Genomic DNA, 18197 nt, shown 5'->3' with positions numbered 1-18197 from the left:
TAACTCTAGGACAACTTATACAGAGGTCACCTAAATTAGGGAGGTCTAATAAATATAAAGAATATGTAATTAGAAGAAGATCCAAACCCATATCAATATATAAATTCAAATATTTCTACGCAACGATTGAGAGAAACTCGCAACCGTCAGTATGTTAAAACTCTAGATAGTGTTTCCTAACCTTTTTTGAGGTTACCCTCTTAGCCTTCCTAAAATTATTATGCCCCTCTGTATAACATATAAATATTATATGATTAAAAAATTTAATTATTCACTTAAGACACTGATTGATGTTAGGAAGAAATCACTAGGAAATTGTTAACGAAACACAGAAAGTAAATTTTCAAAAAGTTATTAAAAATAAAATTAAAATACGAAATAATTTTAATAAAGATTTTTTCTATAATAATAGATTGTTTTTATTTAATGATAAAGTACATATTTCAGTATTTGGTTTTTTCGTTAAATTTAGCACCGCAATTTAAATGTTCCGGAGCGAATGAATGATCATGTCGAGTTAATTTTCTTATTACCGTTCTTAACAATCAAATTTCATATATTTAACATTCACGCCTTTTGGGACATGGGGCTCACGTTGGAAAACATCATCATCTGCTTCTTCCTTATCCCATTTATTTGGGGTCGGCGTAATATGTTTTTCTCTTCCATTCATCTCTGTTCGCAGTCATTCCGTTATTTACTCCCTTTCTCACCATATTATCTTTCACACAGTCCATCCATCTCTTTTTCGGTCTTCCTCTACCCTTATAACCATCCACATTCATATGTAACACCGTCCTTAGGATATGATCTTCATTCCTACGCATTACATGCCCATACCACGATAGACGATTACTCTTTAACCTCTCTGACATCGGTGCCACTTTCATACTTCCTCTGATGTATTCATTCTTTATCTTGTCTATCCTCGTCACACCACACATCCATCTCAACATTCGCATTTCAGTTGCATGCAGCCGTCTCTCATCCGTCGCCTTTATGGACCAGCACTCTGATCCATACAAAATAGCAGGCCGGATCATGGTCTTGTAAATTTTGCCCTTAAGTTTAAGGGGAACTCGTGAGTCGCACGTCGTCGCCGTAACCTGCCGCCACTTCATCCAACCTGAGCTAATCCTGAGCTTTATGGTTCGGTCTAATTCGCCACGTTGGAAAACATTGGTCTAAAATAATTTACAATATAAAATAACAATTCTTACCAATTGTGTTGAATATCTTCCTTGAAGTAACTTTTCTTATAAGATTTCTGTTGACAAGAAAATCAGCGAGCCAACTGAATACAAAACTTAGAAGGTACATGGCTAAATATGGCAGCGCTGACAATAGTCCATTCTGTAACAATACATACAAACAACAATCATTACGTGAAACTAAATTACCCGCTCGTACAAAGATATAGCGACAATTTAACGACCTCGCTGGTCTAGCACACCGCTTTATGACCAATGGTCGCGAGTTCGATTCCTCGCACGGCACAAACATTTTTATTCATGAGTATGATTGTTTGTATCGGTCTGTATTTTCTATGTATAATATGTATGTATTTACAATAAAAAATGTCTATGTATTTGTATCAGTTATCTAGTACCCAGAACACAAGCTTTAGCTAGCTTAACTTGGGTCTAGATGGCGCTGTGTGAATTGTCCTGAGATTATTGTTATTATTTCTTTATATATATATATATATATATATATATTATATCTCCCTTTGATGGGGTAATAGACTTATTATTGCGGGTAAAAATCATCAAACAATGACAGTATAAATGATGAATAATGAGGACGGTGAATTATTATTATTATTATTATTATTATTATTCTACATGTTAATCTGGGTTCATATTATCGGGTACAGTCCTGACGGATCGTGCTGATTACGTATCTGAAGTCACTGAGTCATTTGCAAAAAGGATGGGTGTATTGTATTGCATGTTAGACTCTATTTTCTGCATTTAACCTCTCATTTGGGCCGTTATGTATGTAGATATGTAGAGCCTAGACTACTGAAGCCATCCAAGCGCTCCACCCAGAAGTTCAGAACCGTTCTGAGGATATGTTTACGTTGAGTGGCTATTTCAAACACTCCTGGATTTCATTTATTTCATTTATTTACATTTATTGTATCATTGTAACTTTTATCGTATCATTTCTAGCTGAGTAGGACAGAATCGTTGGTCGTATAATCGTCTGCACGGGCCGTCCGACTTTTATCGGAACTATATCTTAAGGCATTATATGCGTTTGATACAGTTTTCGTTTTGTATTAATTCTAACGAAATGAAAATTAAAACGAGTTATGTTTCATGTAATTGCAATAATAAATACGTAGATAGTGACACTTTCAATCATGTGAACCAACAGAATGGTTTATAATCAAATATAGAAAGATCCCAAAATCCAAAGAGTCGTAGCATATTGTTAAGTGAGTTATCATTACATAGTATAAAATAAAGTCGCTGTCGCTGTCTGTCCGTCCTTATGTATGCTTAAATCTTTAAATCTACGCAACGGATTTTGAAGCAGATTTTTTTAATAGACAGAGTAATTCAAGAGGAAAGTTTATATGTACAATACATGTACACCCGTGCGAAGCCGGGGCGTATAGCTAGTATACTTACTAATACTATAAAGCTGACGAGTTTGTTTGAACGCGCTAATCTTAGGAACTACTGGTTCGAATTGAAAAATTTTTTTTGTGTTGGATAGTCCATTTGTCGAGGAAGGCTTCAAGCTATATAACATTACGCTACGACCAATAGGAGCGGAGCTGCAATGAAAAATATTGCAAAAGGCGGGGAAATGAAAATGTTACGCGGGTCAGTATAGTATATACGTATATTTACTATACATTAGAATAGAATAGAAAATCATTTATTCAAATAACCTTACATTGAAGCACTTTTGAATAGTGACTTGTCTCATCACAAGAAGAACGAGCAAGAACTTTGTGTGTAGCTCTTTTAAATAATTTTATTATTAAGCATTGAGATAAATAAATTATAACATTGTATGCTAATAAACTAATTATTTACTTGACATGTTGACATCTATGAATTCGTCTATCCTGTAATAGGCTTTCTTACACAAAAATTGTTTAATATAAGATTTGAATTGCCTCTCTGAGAGATTTAGTGCACATTCTGGCAGTTAATTATAAAATCTTACGCAATTACCATAGAATGAATTACTGACTTTTTTTTTCTTGTTTCGTGCCAACGACCGGTATAATATCGTAAAGTAACTGTTATAAAATACTCAGGATATGATAGAATAGAATAGAATAGAAAATCATTTATTCAAATAAACTTACACTGAAGCACTTTTGAATAGTCATCACATTTTTTTTAATCTATCGCTCATTTGGAAAGCTGTCTCATCACAAGAAGAACGAGCAAGAAACTTGCGTGTTGCTCTTTTAAATAATTTTATTATTACTTTACATTTTTAAGTTTAAGTGTGTGAATACAAACCACCAATTAGCACTAATTCAATTAAATAATCACATAAAAAAAATATTGAATACACAACAACTGGTTAAACAATTAATAAGAGGAAATCAGTCATAGTGATTAGATCAGACCAGTCCCTACAAGCAGCACCCGTTCACGAGTATGACGGATGATCCAGCCATCACTGCGCTCGACCATATTTTAGGAAGCCCAATGACCCGGCCGACCACGCCGCCACAAGTCTGGACATTTTAGTAAGCATGACTACTCAAAACACTAGACCACGTCAAAGCTACTTACAATTGCCATCTGATAGTTATAGTATTCACATTTTACATAAGAATGCATGCGGCAATCAATACAAAAACCGCTACGTTTTCATATTTCTAAAATAATTAAATCAAGAAAGCAATGAAATAAATAAATTATAACGTTGTATGCTAATAAACTAATTATTTACTTGATATGTTGTCATCTATGAATGCGTCTATCCTGTAATAGGCTTTCTTACATAAAAATTGTTTAATATAAGATTTGAATTGCCTCTCTCGCAGTTTATTATAAAATCTTACGCAATTACCATAGAATTAATTAATGACTTTTTTTTCTTGTTTCGTGCCAACGACCGGTATAATATCTTAAGTAACTATTATAAAATACTCATATAGGATACTTACATCTTTGATATTAACTTTTAGGACGTTACTCATATACGACGGCAGTTCTGTGAGGAGAGTCCAAAAGCCTAAACTCTGGCCGCAGTGAGCGATCAGAATGGCCCAGAACGGTAAAGATGACAAGATTCTCGTCCATGGAGTAGATAATTTCTGGAAATACATGGAAAAAAACATATCACAGTTTCCTTCCGTAAAATAGTTATGAGTTAGTTGTGTTTATATTGGTCTTCGTTAAATAAACAGTACTTGCATATATATATGTAGATATATATAAGTAACCTCGATGACCTAGTTGTTAAGCACACTACTTTACTTACAACGTCGCGAGTTCGATTCCTCGCACGGTACAAACATTTGTATTCCTGAGTATAATTGTTTGTTTAGATCTGTGTCTGTGCTGTTTTTGTATGTATGTATTTATGAAAAAAAACCCGAGTTTTTTTATGTATATTTATAACACAAGCAGGGGATTATATCTTGGGACTAGATGGCGTTGTGTGAATTTTATAACGATACTAGCTGTCCCGGCAAACTAAAATTCTCGTGCCACAATGTTAGCTACCATACTCTCTGAAACGGCTTGACCGATTCTTATGAAATTTTATATGCATATTCAGTAAGTCTGAGAATCGACTACTATCTATTTTTCATTCCCCTAAGTGATCATTTTTATTTATATTTTTTTATTATGTGTCATTAAAAATACATACAACCCTAAATTTTCACTCTTCTATCACCAACCCCTATTTTTTTATCGCATTATTAATTTATATGGCAAAACAACGGTTGCCTGAACAGCTAGTTATATATACGACTAGCTTTTGCCCGCTCGCGTTAATTTATCCCCTTAAGGGTGGAATTTATCAAAATCCTTTCTTAGGGGATGTCAAAGTTGTAGAACCTTTATGCATGCATAAGTCTAAGCCTGATCGGTTTAAAATTGACAAAGTTTCGTACAAACTTTCATCCCCCATTTTATCCCTTTGGAGGTAGAATTAATCAAAATCCATTCTTGGCGGATGCCTACGTCATAACAACTACCTGCATGACAAATTTCAGCCCGATCCGTCCAGTGGTTTGGGCTGTGCGTTGATAGATCACTACGTCAGTCACCTTTGAGTTATATATATTTAGATAGATAGATTGTATCCGTAAGTATTTTTTATACAATATTTTGAACTCAAGACCTACTTAGTTATACACTAGTATATACACCGCATATGACTAATATATTTATGAAAAACTATATAAAGTGTTGTTTTAATAAATTTGTGATGTTCAATTTAGTATCACCTCACCTATATATCATAAAAAAATTACTGCTGTACAATCGAACGAGATTACATGTTTGTTTTAGTTCCCAAGTGTGCCACTAGATGGCGTTGTTTAGTTTTTATACTTTTTTCTACATCACGCTATTTAGATTTTTTTTGGAACATATATAGTCTTTTAATAATTATTAATTATATAATATAACAACCACTGTGGAAAGGTTTCCGTAGTTTAATTTATTTAACTACCCTAATCAAAGTACACCCTTGGGGATCCGTGGATAAGATTATTCATTGTGGTCCTTCGAGTGCCGGATTCGGCAGGCATCCTAGTGGTGGTGCATTTTTTGGCACATGAGAACTACGGACAGTGGATTGCTGTTGCAAACGTAGTTACGAAGCAGAAGCGAAGCAGCAGGGCGGAGCTTCAGACAGCGTGTAGGTGCTGTCAGGACAACAGGACTGGAGAGGAGTAAAGCAGAGCTGAAGGCGAGAAGTGAGGCAACACTGTGTCTCATTGTGTAAAGCGAGCAGTGGCGGCAAGTACATCAATTTGTGTTGTGTTGAAATAGTGGGAAAACAACTGTGAGTACATTTTATAGTTATTTCGTTTTGCCAAGTGATTTTGAGTCTTAAATACTAGAAGATTTTAACTTAGAATTTCAATAAAATTTAGAAGATATTAAACTATTCATAGAAGAGTGAAAATTACAAGCAATATTGAACTTTATATATAGGAAAATAATAACTTAGAAATTTTAAAATTAATTGTATGTAGTTAATAGTAATTTTAGGACTTAGAATAGTTTTACAAATATTGAAGAGACGGGGAATCCATGCCCGATTTTTATTTGAGGTGCAATCTTTTCTAAACACTTAGAATAATTTTAAAAATTTTTATACATAGCAGTTTTAGTCACTACAATAAATATTAATTTACTTTTAAATTATAAGGAAATAAATTTTGTGTGTTTACTAAAGATAGAACTTTGTTTAAAATATTCTATTAAAAATTTGTTTATAATATTATTACTGTGTAAACATGGAATCTTTAGTTATGTTTCAAGAGGATCTTAATTCGCGTATTAAAAAGGCACAAGTTAATTTTAAAAAATGTCCGAAAGAAAGACTAACAAAGGAGTATGTAGACGGAAGGTTGGAAAGTTTAGATCAGTATTGGTTTGATTTTTTAAATGGTCATAAGGATATAATGCGCACTGTAGAGCCAAAATTATTGAGATCTTCTAGTTATGTAGCGAATGATTATTATGATGAAACTGAACAAATGTATCTGAATTTTAAAGGTGATTTAAAAAGAATTTTGTCAACTTTTAATAGCACTCAGTCAAATATTAATACGGAACAGTCGCGTGGTTCTACTAGTGGTTCTACGCATGTAAAATTGCCGAAAATAAATATAAAAGGCTTTTCAGGCCAATATTCGGAGTGGAGTGCCTTCCACGATTTATTTAAATCCTTAATTCACCAAAATCAAACTTTGGATGATGTCGAAAAACTACATTATCTGAAGGGCTATTTAACAGGCGAAGCCGAACAAATTTTAAAGCATATACCTATTATGGGCAGTAATTATGAAAGGTGTTGGTCTTTATTAGAGGAACGATATAATAATAAAAAATACATCTGTCATCATATATTGAAAAGGTTTTTAAGTCAGAGAAATTTAACATGTGAATCCGCTACGGGTATCAAGGAATTGATAGATACAACTAATGATTGTTTGGCGACTTTATGTAATATTGGTGTTGATGTCAAGGGATGGGATATTTTAGTTATACATATTTTAACTTTAAAATTAGATTATGAAACTAGGCGACAATGGGAATTTAATTTTACAAATAATAGTAAGTCGTCTGATGAGTTACCGTCTTACGAACAATTTAAAGAGTTTTTGACTAGTCGCTATCGTGCTATTGAATTTTTAGATAATAAACCTAATGTAATAAATAAGTCTCAGAATAGTAACAAAGGGTTTCAAATTAGTAAGCCTAAATCATTTCATGTCACCAATGCTAAATGTCAGTTTTGTATGGAAGGTCACAAACTCTGTTATTGTAAAAAGTTTGCTAAAGAAAATGTTAATAATCGCCGTCAATTTGTACAAACAAATAATCTTTGTTTTAATTGCTTGGGTAGCAACCACTCTGCCAAAGCATGCTTTATTCCAATAAAATGTCGTGTGTGCAAAAGAAAACACCACTCTCTTTTACACCCCACGGGTAAAAGTGATGTTGTTAATAGTGATGAAAGGTCATCGTCCAATGAGTGTGTTGTCCCGTCTACTAGCTCAGGTGTGGAAATAGATAAACCAACTCAGTCTATAAGTTGTTTCTCGACAGGTCGAATTAGTAATCAGGTTTTACTAGCTACGGCGCTAGTCGAAGCCAAGTCGAGAAATGGTCTGGGTTACACTATACGAGCTTTGATAGATCAAGGATCACAATCTTCATTTGTCACGGAGTCTATAGTTCAATATTTGGGTTTAAAAAAGATCCCGATCAGAGGGCAAATATCTGGATTGGGTGGAGATAAGGATATCATCTCCAAAGCTATGGTGAACATAGAACTGAAGTCTCTAGTTGACACTAATTTTACTATTATTATAAAGGCATATGTTTTGAAATGTATTACCAGTATTCTACCAACAAAAAGAGTGGAATCATTAGAATGGGAGGATCTCAAGAATGTTACTCTTGCGGACCCAAGTTATAATACTCCCAATCGCATAGATTTATTATTGGGAGCGGAGGTATATTGTCGTATATTACAAGATGGAATAAAAAGGAGTCCATCGGAGACATTGGTAGCACAATCTACTAGATTAGGCTGGATATTATCTGGAGTACTTCAAGTGTCTGCCAACCCGCATCCTGAAATAAAGGTTATGCACTGTAGAATAGAAGAAAATGAAATATTAAAGAAATTCTGGGAATTGGAATCAGATACAGAATTGACAAGGGAAAAATTACTTACCGATGAAGAAAAAACGTATGAAAAATATTACACTGATACTACTTATCGAGATATTGATGGTAAATATGTTGTTCGTCTTCCATTCAAGGAGAGTCCGTTGGTGAGTAGATCCCTGCAGATATCTGAAAAAAGATTAAAATTATTAATGATAAGATTAAATAAAAATGAAGATTTAAAAAAAAGTTATGAAGAAGTAATAAATGAATACTTATCTCTTGGTCACATGGAGGAGGTACCTGTAAATGAAATTGAGAGTGTTGATGCTATTTACTTACCTCACCATGCTGTAGTAAAAAATGATAAAGATACAACGAAAGTACGGGTGGTCTTCGACGCCTCCTGTAAGGGAACAAATGGACGTTCACTGAACGATTATATGTTAGTTGGACCTGCTTTACAGTCTGAATTAAGACATATTATGATACGGTGGAGAACTTGGCCTATTTGTTTAGCTGCTGATGTAGTCAAAATGTACCGTCAAATTCGTGTTAATAAACAAGATATTAATTTTCAGCGTATATTATGGCAAATTGAAGATCAAATTAAACATTATAGATTACTTCGTGTTACTTTTGGGACAGCATCTGCACCCTATCTGGCAATAAAAACGCTGCAACAAATAGCTGAGGATAAAGAAAATAGATACCCAGTAGCTGCTGGAAGGGTAAGGACTGACTTTTACATGGACGATCTATTAACGGGCTGTCAAGATAAAGCTGAAGGTATAAAAATATATAAAGAAATGAATGATTTACTAATAAAAGGAGGATTTGAGTTACAAAAATGGACTACGAATGATAATGAGTTGTTAATAGAAATGAAGGAATCTAGAAAGACAGATGATCTGAAAGAAGAATTAAAAATAAAGACAGATGATATTATTAAAATTGTAGGACTTACCTGGAACCGTAGACGCGATGCCTTCCACTATACTGTAAAGCTGCCAGACCTGAAAGAACCAATTACTAAAAGAAAAATTATTTCTGATATATCACGTTTTTATGATCCTCTGGGATGGGTAGCGCCATGCACAATTCTTTTCAAAATTATTATACAGAAACTATGGTTAACAGGAATTGATTGGGATGAAATAGTACCTGAAAAAATACTTCAAGAATGGATTAAATATCGAAATGAACTAACTATTTTAACTGAAATTGAAATACCGAGATGGATAGGTACCAAGGCAAGTGATGTTAAAGTTGAGTTGCATGGGTTTTGTGACGCATCACAATCGGCTTATGGGGCGGTTGTGTATGCTCGCGTAGTTGATTTGGAGGGAAATGTTCGAGTCACATTGATCTCTGCAAAAACAAAAGTGGCGCCGGTCAAACAAGTGTCGGTTCCCAGATTGGAATTGTGTGGAGCAGTATTACTGACTAAACTTTTAATTGAAACTGCAAAGGTATTGAACATCCAAAAGACTTACCTGCATGCGTGGACTGACTCTACAGTAGTGCTCGCATGGATTAATAGTCATCCAAATCGTTGGAAGGTATTTGTTGCAAATCGTGTGTCTGAAATTCTGACCAATTTAGATAGTCATTATTGGTCGCATGTTGGTACTAAATGCAATCCCGCTGACCATGCGTCCAGAGGGTTGTATCCATCAGAACTGAAAAATAATGTAATGTGGTTTGAAGGTCCACGATTCTTGCATGATAAGGAAATACTGTACGTAAAACCAAAAGATATCGAAACAGAACTAGAAACAGCCAAAGTTCATATTACAGTTACAACTTGTTTTATATGGGATAAATATTCTTCGCTTAACAGATTGGTAAGGATAATTGCATACTGCAGACGTTTTCTGAATATCAGAAAAGGACGGAATGATACGTCTCGTAGTAAGTACCTCTCTGCGAAAGAATTGAGTGATGCTCTGGAAACGTGCGTAAGGCAGTGTCAGAGAGAACATTTTCTAGAGGTTTTTAGTAACACTAATAGTACAATGAAGACAAATAGACTGAAGGGTCCACTGAAACCATTGAACCCGTTCATAGACCAAAAGGGCTTGTTGAGAGTAGGTGGAAGATTAGAACATTCCCAATTATCCTATAATCAGAAACACCCTCTATTGATCCCTAAACAGTCTTCGTTAACCACACTTTTGATAGCGGATGCACACATGCAAACTTTACATGGTGGACTGCAATTGACTCTAAGCTATCTTCAGTCAAAATTTTGGATATTGGGCGGGAAACAGCTAGTAAAATCATACTGCCGTAAATGTGTAACATGCATAAAAAACGCAGGTACAACTCAAAGTCAATTGATGGGACAGTTGCCATCAAGTAGAGTTACTCCTACACGTCCATTCAAGCACAGTGGAGTAGATTATGCTGGTCCCATTCAGATCAGAACAACTAAAGGCAGAGGTTTCAGATCCTATAAGGGATATATATGCCTATTCGTTTGTATGGTCACTCGTGCGGTGCATATAGAGGTTGTGAGCGACCTTACATCGGAAGGATTTCTAAGTGCTTATAAACGATTTGTGGCTAGGCGTGGTTCCTGCACAGAACTCTGGAGTGACAATGGCACGAATTTCGTTGGTGCAGCCGTTGAACTTAAAAAACTGTTCCATGCAGAAAATAAAGCTGTAATGGACGAAGTAGCAGAATCACTGGCAATACTTGGTTGCACATGGCGTTTCATTCCTCCGCACGCCCCTAATTTTGGAGGACTTTGGGAAAGAGGTATCCGATCAGTGAAATACCACCTGAAACGAATAATAGGCAATTCAACGTTAACGTACGAAGAAATGGCTACAGTACTCATTCAAATCGAGGCTTGTTTAAACTCAAGGCCTCAATCAGTACTCAACGATGATCCTGATAGCTTAAATGTATTGACGCCAGGACATTTCTTGATAGGAGAACCGTTGAGAACAGCCCCTGATTATGATTTTACGTCATCCAATGTGAGCTCTTTAAGGCGGTGGCAATATACACAGAGGATAGTGCAAGATTTTTGGCATCAGTGGTCTAAAGAATACCTAATTAAATTTTTCCATCGTTATAGATGGGCATCACAAACTCCGCAACCAAATTTAGGGGATGTAGTAGTTATAAAGGAAGAGGGTTTACCTCCATCTCGTTGGCTTTATGGCAGGATAGTTGCTATTCATCCAGGACAAGATAATATAATTAGAGTAGTAACATTAAAAACTAAAAATGGATGTCTTAAAAGGCCCACTTCAAAATTGTGTATTTTACCAATAGCCAAATAATGGCAGGTTTTTGTTTAGTTTATATTATTTTCTTTGAATAAGGTACTCCTTTCAATGTAATATTTTATTTTTGTTAATAATAAGTAGATACAGTATATTTATTTGATTAAAATACATCACGGTGGGCAGGTTGATAATTGTAAAGGACAAGATGCAATTTGTCCTTGGTGGGCAGAATGTACAATCGAACGAGATTACATGTTTGTTTTAGTTCCCAAGTGTGCCACTAGATGGCGTTGTTTAGTTTTTATACTTTTTTCTACATCACGCTATTTAGATTTTTTTTGGAACATATATAGTCTTTTAATAATTATTAATTATATAATATAACAACCACTGTGGAAAGGTTTCCGTAGTTTAATTTATTTAACTACCCTAATCAAAGTACACCCTTGGGGATCCGTGGATAAGATTATTCACTGCAAATAGCCAACACTATAACATTGCTGTAAAATTACAGCTAGGCGTAGTCTTAAGTACCTTTCACGTACATCTATATATATAAATAAAATTGGAGTGTCTGCTTGTAATATTGAAATAACCGTTTTTTACTACATTCATATGAATATAAATACGGTGCATATATAAAATAACATATTTTTACAATTTTTGTCTGTCTGTCTGTTTATTGCGGCTAATCTCTGAAATGGCTATACCGATTTTGATGGGACTTTTTTGACAGGTAGCTGATGTAATAACGAGTAACTTTGGCTACTTTTATTTTAGAAAAATAAAGTTAAATTCCACGCGGACGTAGTCGCGTGTACAGGTAGTCAATAATATAATACATACAAATAATATTTTCTTTTTATACTACTTCGGTGGCATACGGCTCATCTGATGGTAAATGGTTACCGTAGTAGTACTATAGTGATCTATCAACGCACAGCCCAAACCACTAGACGGATCGGGCTGAAATTTGGCATGCAGGTAGATGTTATGACGTAGGCATCCGCTAAGAATAGATTTTGATTAATTCTACCCCCAAGGGGATAAAACAGGGGATGAAAGTTTATAATGAAACTTCGTCAATTTTAAACCGATCGGACTGAGACTTTGCTTGCATAAAGCTATTATGACATAACCATCCCCTAAGAAAGGATTTTAATAAATTCCACCCCTAAAGGGATAAATTAACGTGAGCGAAGCCGCCAGCAAAACCTAGTTTAATAATAAACTTTTACAATAATTTTAATAAATCAAAACACAAACCTTATTCGATTCAATATCACTCGAAGCAGCATTCGTCTCAATATACTTTCTCTCTTCCTTCGATATCCACCTGCTGGTACCAGGTGTGGACGCTCCCAGCACTAGCCACGCTGCTGACCAGATTATACAGCAGATGCCAGCGACGTAGAACACCGAGGGCCAGCCCCACCGACTGGCCGAGAGAAGACTTGAAGTCATCATTTCAATTATTGTTCCTAATTGTGCGCCTGAAATAAAATTGATTTTTTATAATTGGAATGACAGACAAGTTGAATGGCTAGCTTACGGCTAACCTGATGGTAACGGATGGTAAGTGATAACCGTCGCATATATACCAGTAAGTACATGAATATAAATGTAAAAATATAATAGTGAAACAAATCATCTTCTTTTATGTAGGTTTATTACAGACTCTTGTGATATGTCAAATCTACCATCAGTTCGGAATGATTTCCAGCTAAGAAGAATTGACAAGAGACTCAGCTCTTATTCTCTTCAAATGAACTTGTACATGTTTACAAAAATGCAGTGTATACCATACAAAAACAAAGTTCATTAAAAAAAAATAGACTAATACAAACAACGGAAAGTTAATCATACAGAACAATTTACATATATTTTACAAATGGCGCCGTCACCTGATAGGTTTATTTATTGTTGAAAATGGTTCAGTTAAAATAAAATCTGTCTGGCTTTTATACGGTTAGGAGTATAGGTACGTTTAAGAGGAATGATGACCCATTGCTAGCAACGTACAATGTCAGATCACCACTCGTAACTTTTGGAAGCCATTATGGTTATTTTCTATTAATTGACTAAACTTTATCTAGTCATATCATCTACACGGCGGAAATACAATTCCATTATCATCCATTTAAAAGCAGTTCACTTAGTTTAATTTTCGTTTACATAAAAAAAACAACATAAGTTGGTGACCTTGGCATCGAACCTGCGATCGACATGTGAAACAGAGTAACACAACCGCTGACCTCCTAATTTAAAAACTAACAAATAATGCTTCCATTTGTCTCAGTTATTATCAGGTAAGAATAAAAATAACTTACGACGAAACGAAATAATAAAATCTGCTAAGTTATATCATCTCGAAAGTAAGGAAGTGAAAATAACTTTCGGTAAATCATAAAACTCCCGCCAAGACAGTTGAAACATTAACTGAACTTTGATTTTATTATATTAAAACTTTAGCAAGAATTGCGAAATCTATTCACTGAAATAGAGGTAAGTACAGAGATATTTTAAAAGTTCTATAAAAGCATTTACACATGGTTCTTAAAATTGAAGGCTATACTGAAACTGTACGGAGCGTTCTGGAATATCTCCTGTGCTCATTCACTCAAAATTGACTCGTATGCTGAGTTTCTCGAACACTACACAAAACTTAGCATATTTTGATTTATATGCTGAGTTTTTGTACCAGTTTCGACATTTCGAGACATTACCGTGTACTAGTTGAGTTTCTGACCAGTTTGATGAAAATATCTAATAAAGGCCATACCGAAACTGTACGGAGAATCAATTTCGAGAGACTCAACTCTCGATATTAATTCATATGCTGAGTTTCTCGAACATTGTACAAAAAACTCAACATATAATTAATTATATGCTGAGTTTTTGTACCAGTTTCGATATTTCGAGACGTTACCATGTACTAGTTGAGTTTCTTGCCACTTCTTCTCAACTAATGAAAATATCCAAACAGATCTGTAGGGATATATGGAGTAGATGAATGACGTGCATAACAGACAGCAATATTCTACAATTATTTAGGCTTTGATTTTTAACTTGTAGACAAATACTAATCATAATTATTCTCCCCGATGACTTGCCTACACTGAAAATGATGATGATCTAGGAAACTACCTCCTCTTATCTATCCGAATTCAAAAAGTCAAACGGATATAGAAATTACGTCGGATTGAGCAGAGATTCGAACTCCTAGTAGTGGCATCAGACTAAAGTTGTATCCGTAAGACAGGACTTGGCCTTCAGCCACTCCATAAGTCCTGAGGGTTTGCAAGCTGTTTGAAGCTGTAAATTCCAGCTGTGGCCAACAGCATTAGGATAGTTCGACAAAAAATGGGAAACTATCAAGGAAGCGTCTGTCTTCTTTGCTCTCTGATTTGCCACAGATTTTGCCATGTGACTATTTAGGGGGACGGGAAAAGACGTTTTTGCTGCAGCTGCAAAGCCTAACTACGGTCAACAGCATTAGAATAGTTCGGAAAAAAATGAAACTATCCAGGACCAAAGCGAGTTTTCTCTGCTCCGATCTGGCACTAATTTTTCTCTGCTCCGATTGGCCGTGTGTAGATGCTACAACTAAAACTGCTGATATAAGTCTGTGGCAATAAATCGAAGTCCCCGTAAACATACTGACGACGACTTGCAATAATATTTTTAATAGTCGCTATATTTTGGGTTCAAATTTCATTGCTTCGTTCAATGATTCAAAACACCAGAGGTTAGTATTTGTACAATGTTTCCGTGAGTTACTAAGTCGATCCATGTCATCCGTTTTAGCTGCAAAATACCTTTTTATTAAGAGATATAAATAATCTTTATATATATAAATATTTAATATATTCAAATAAACTTAATATAAGCACTTTTGATTAATACATTTTTTTATTGTACCACTCATTCTGAGTGAGTGGTACACCGATGGTCGCGGGTTCGATTCCTCGCACGGCACAAACATTTGTATTCATGAATATGATTGTTTGTATCGGTCTGAGTATTTTCTATGTATAATATGTAGAAAAATTATCTATGTATTTGTATCAGTTGTCTAGTACCCATAATACAGGCTTTAGTTAGCTTAACTTGGTGTGTGAATTGTCCTGAGATTATTATTATTCTATTCTATTTTTATTCTCAAAAATACCTATTAATTAGGAAAAGTTGTAAGCTTCTGTAATTCACATTCATTTCTATCTTCCCTAAATGATATGGGTCCCATATGAAATCATTGGCTAGTAAAATAATTAATTTAACAAAAGGACCTTCCAGCTGAAGAGTTCTTTTGTTGGATTTAATAATATCTACATTTCGTAATTATAACAAAATTTAATTCTCAACTGTCGGCCGTGCTTGTGTTACTAATGTAACTAAGTAATCTTTGTTCTAATTAACAAGTTAGTGAGTAACTTGACTAATTAAAATTAACAAACTCCTTATTTTAAATAATTTTATTTCAGTAATGAATAGTGTATTTCAGTCGCGTAGAATAATAAGTATAAATAAAAAAAAAAATTTTTTTCTATATCTGATATATTTATATATATACTATCAGATAATGAAAAATTTAAATATTTTTTTTTAATTTGAATTTGATCTCAGTACTCATAAAACATCCTCTACTGAGTTTAAGCCCATATTTTTCTGGTATTAATCATACAAGGTAAAGAAACATATTGTTTATTTTTCTAGAAACTTTCTAAATTCTGAGAATTTTTGAGAATTTTACTTAAGTTCATCATTATATAGGTATCCTTACCAGCATAAACAAATGTCCCCAGTCGACTCCTTTCAGCTTCAGGAGCCCAGTGTCCCAGGAAACCATGTACACAAGGATATAGTAGACCTTGAGTCAGTCCCATTACTATCCGACATGCACATACTGCCATCCAGTTACCCTGTAGCAAATAATCCAGTATCAAAATAATCCATCAAAAATATCTTTATTTAAAAAAAAAACTCGTTTAACGATATTATCAACTACTACACGCGATTTCGTCCCCGTGGATTTTAACTTTATTTTTCAAATATAAAAGTAGCCTAAATTACTCCTTATTACATCAGCTATCTACCAATAAAAGTCTCGTCAAAATCGGTCCAGCCATTTCAGAGATTAGCCGGAACAAACAGACAGACAAAAATTGTAAATAATGTTATTTTGATGTGTGTACCGTATTTACATTCATATGTATGTAATAAAAAACGGTTATTTCAATATTACAAACAGACTCTCCAATTTTATTTATATGTATAGATATACTAGCTGACCTCTCAAACATTTTGCCGTGTAAATTAAAATCGCATTTAAAATAGTGGATGGTAGAAGGGTGAAAATGAGATGGTTATATGTATTTTTAATGCCACATTATAAAAAAAAATTGTCCATGAAATATCAATGCTCATATACACATTTATACATATGAAATATCAATTTTATTTATATGTATTATGTATTATTTGTATATTGATGGTTTGTATTCACACACTTAAACTTAAAAATGTAAAGTAATAATAAAATTATTTAAAAGAGCAACACGCAAGTTTCTTGCTCGTTCTTCTTGTGATGAGACAGCTTTCCGAATGAGCGGTAGATTAAAAAAATGTAATGACTATTCAAGTGCTTCAATGTAAGTTTATTTGAATAAATTACTTTCTATTTTATTCTATGTATAGATGAGTACAAAAATTATTCATAACCTCAAATAAACTGGATGAAGTCACGGAAAACGGCTAGTAAAGTTGTTAGATAATGTTATCTAAATTGCGACTTAAAAATATAATCTGAGTAGTAAAATCCACAAATTGCAATGGCCTATCTATAAACGATGCTGCCTGAGAAATGGGGCCAGTAATAAAGATTCCGAATGTGGGATTCGTGTAATTCGTCTTCAAGATTTCGCCTGAAGGGACTGAGGAGCTGATATTCCATTTCGGATGCCATTTTTTTTTGTGTACACATTTTTTTTTAATTATTCTTTTTACTAGCACATTCCTAGAAATATTCGCAAGCATTAATATTGGAGAACATTGTGATCTATGCTTATTCTAAAAGACGAATATGTCGCTAGATAAAGTGAAAAAACACGTAAGTTAATTTCCATGACGACCTCAGTGGTCTAGCGGTTTGGCACACCGCTTTACGTCCGATGGTCGCGGGTTCGATTCCTCGCACGGAACAAACATTTGTATTCGTGAGTATGATTGTTTGTATCGGTCTGGGTATTTTCTACGTATAATATGTATGTATTTACGAAAAAAATATCTACGTATTTGTATCAGTTGTCTAGTACCCGTAACACAAGCTTTAGCTATCTTAACTTGGGTCTAGATGGCGCTGTGTGAATTGTCCTGAGATTATTATTATATAAATACAGTTTGCATGGTTGCTATGATTAATACAATTTTAATCGAATTAGTTGTTATTTTGCGGAAGTTCACTACGTGATGGTTTTATATTAGAAATAGAAATAATCTTTATTCAAATAAACTCATTACGAGCACTTTTGAATAGCCATATTTTGATTCTACCACTCATTCGGAATGCAGATTCATCACAAGAAGAATGAGCAAGAAACTTGTGTGT

General features: G+C 34.2%; 1 protein-coding gene across 1 annotated transcript in view; it reads right to left on the bottom strand.

The window, feature by feature from the left end:
- LOC131851899 (putative inorganic phosphate cotransporter) overlaps positions 1–18197 on the bottom strand; it is a 78651-nt gene that overhangs the window by 12162 nt on the left and 48292 nt on the right. Inside the window, exons 4-7 of the mRNA XM_059202454.1 lie at positions 16374–16512; positions 12857–13083; positions 4148–4297; positions 1221–1353 (exon numbers count right to left, since the gene is read on the bottom strand). Of these exons, the coding sequence (XP_059058437.1) occupies positions 1221–1353; positions 4148–4297; positions 12857–13083; positions 16374–16512 (649 nt within the window). The remainder of the gene's footprint in view (positions 1–1220; positions 1354–4147; positions 4298–12856; positions 13084–16373; positions 16513–18197) is intronic.

This window comes from Achroia grisella, unplaced genomic scaffold, assembly GCF_030625045.1.
Source record: "Achroia grisella isolate CSIRO2021 unplaced genomic scaffold, CSIRO_AGI_Agris_v1 utg809, whole genome shotgun sequence".
Lineage (NCBI taxonomy): Eukaryota > Metazoa > Arthropoda > Insecta > Lepidoptera > Pyralidae > Achroia > Achroia grisella.
Note: the sequence above shows the minus strand (reverse complement) of the source record. Positions and strands in the feature narration are given on the sequence as shown.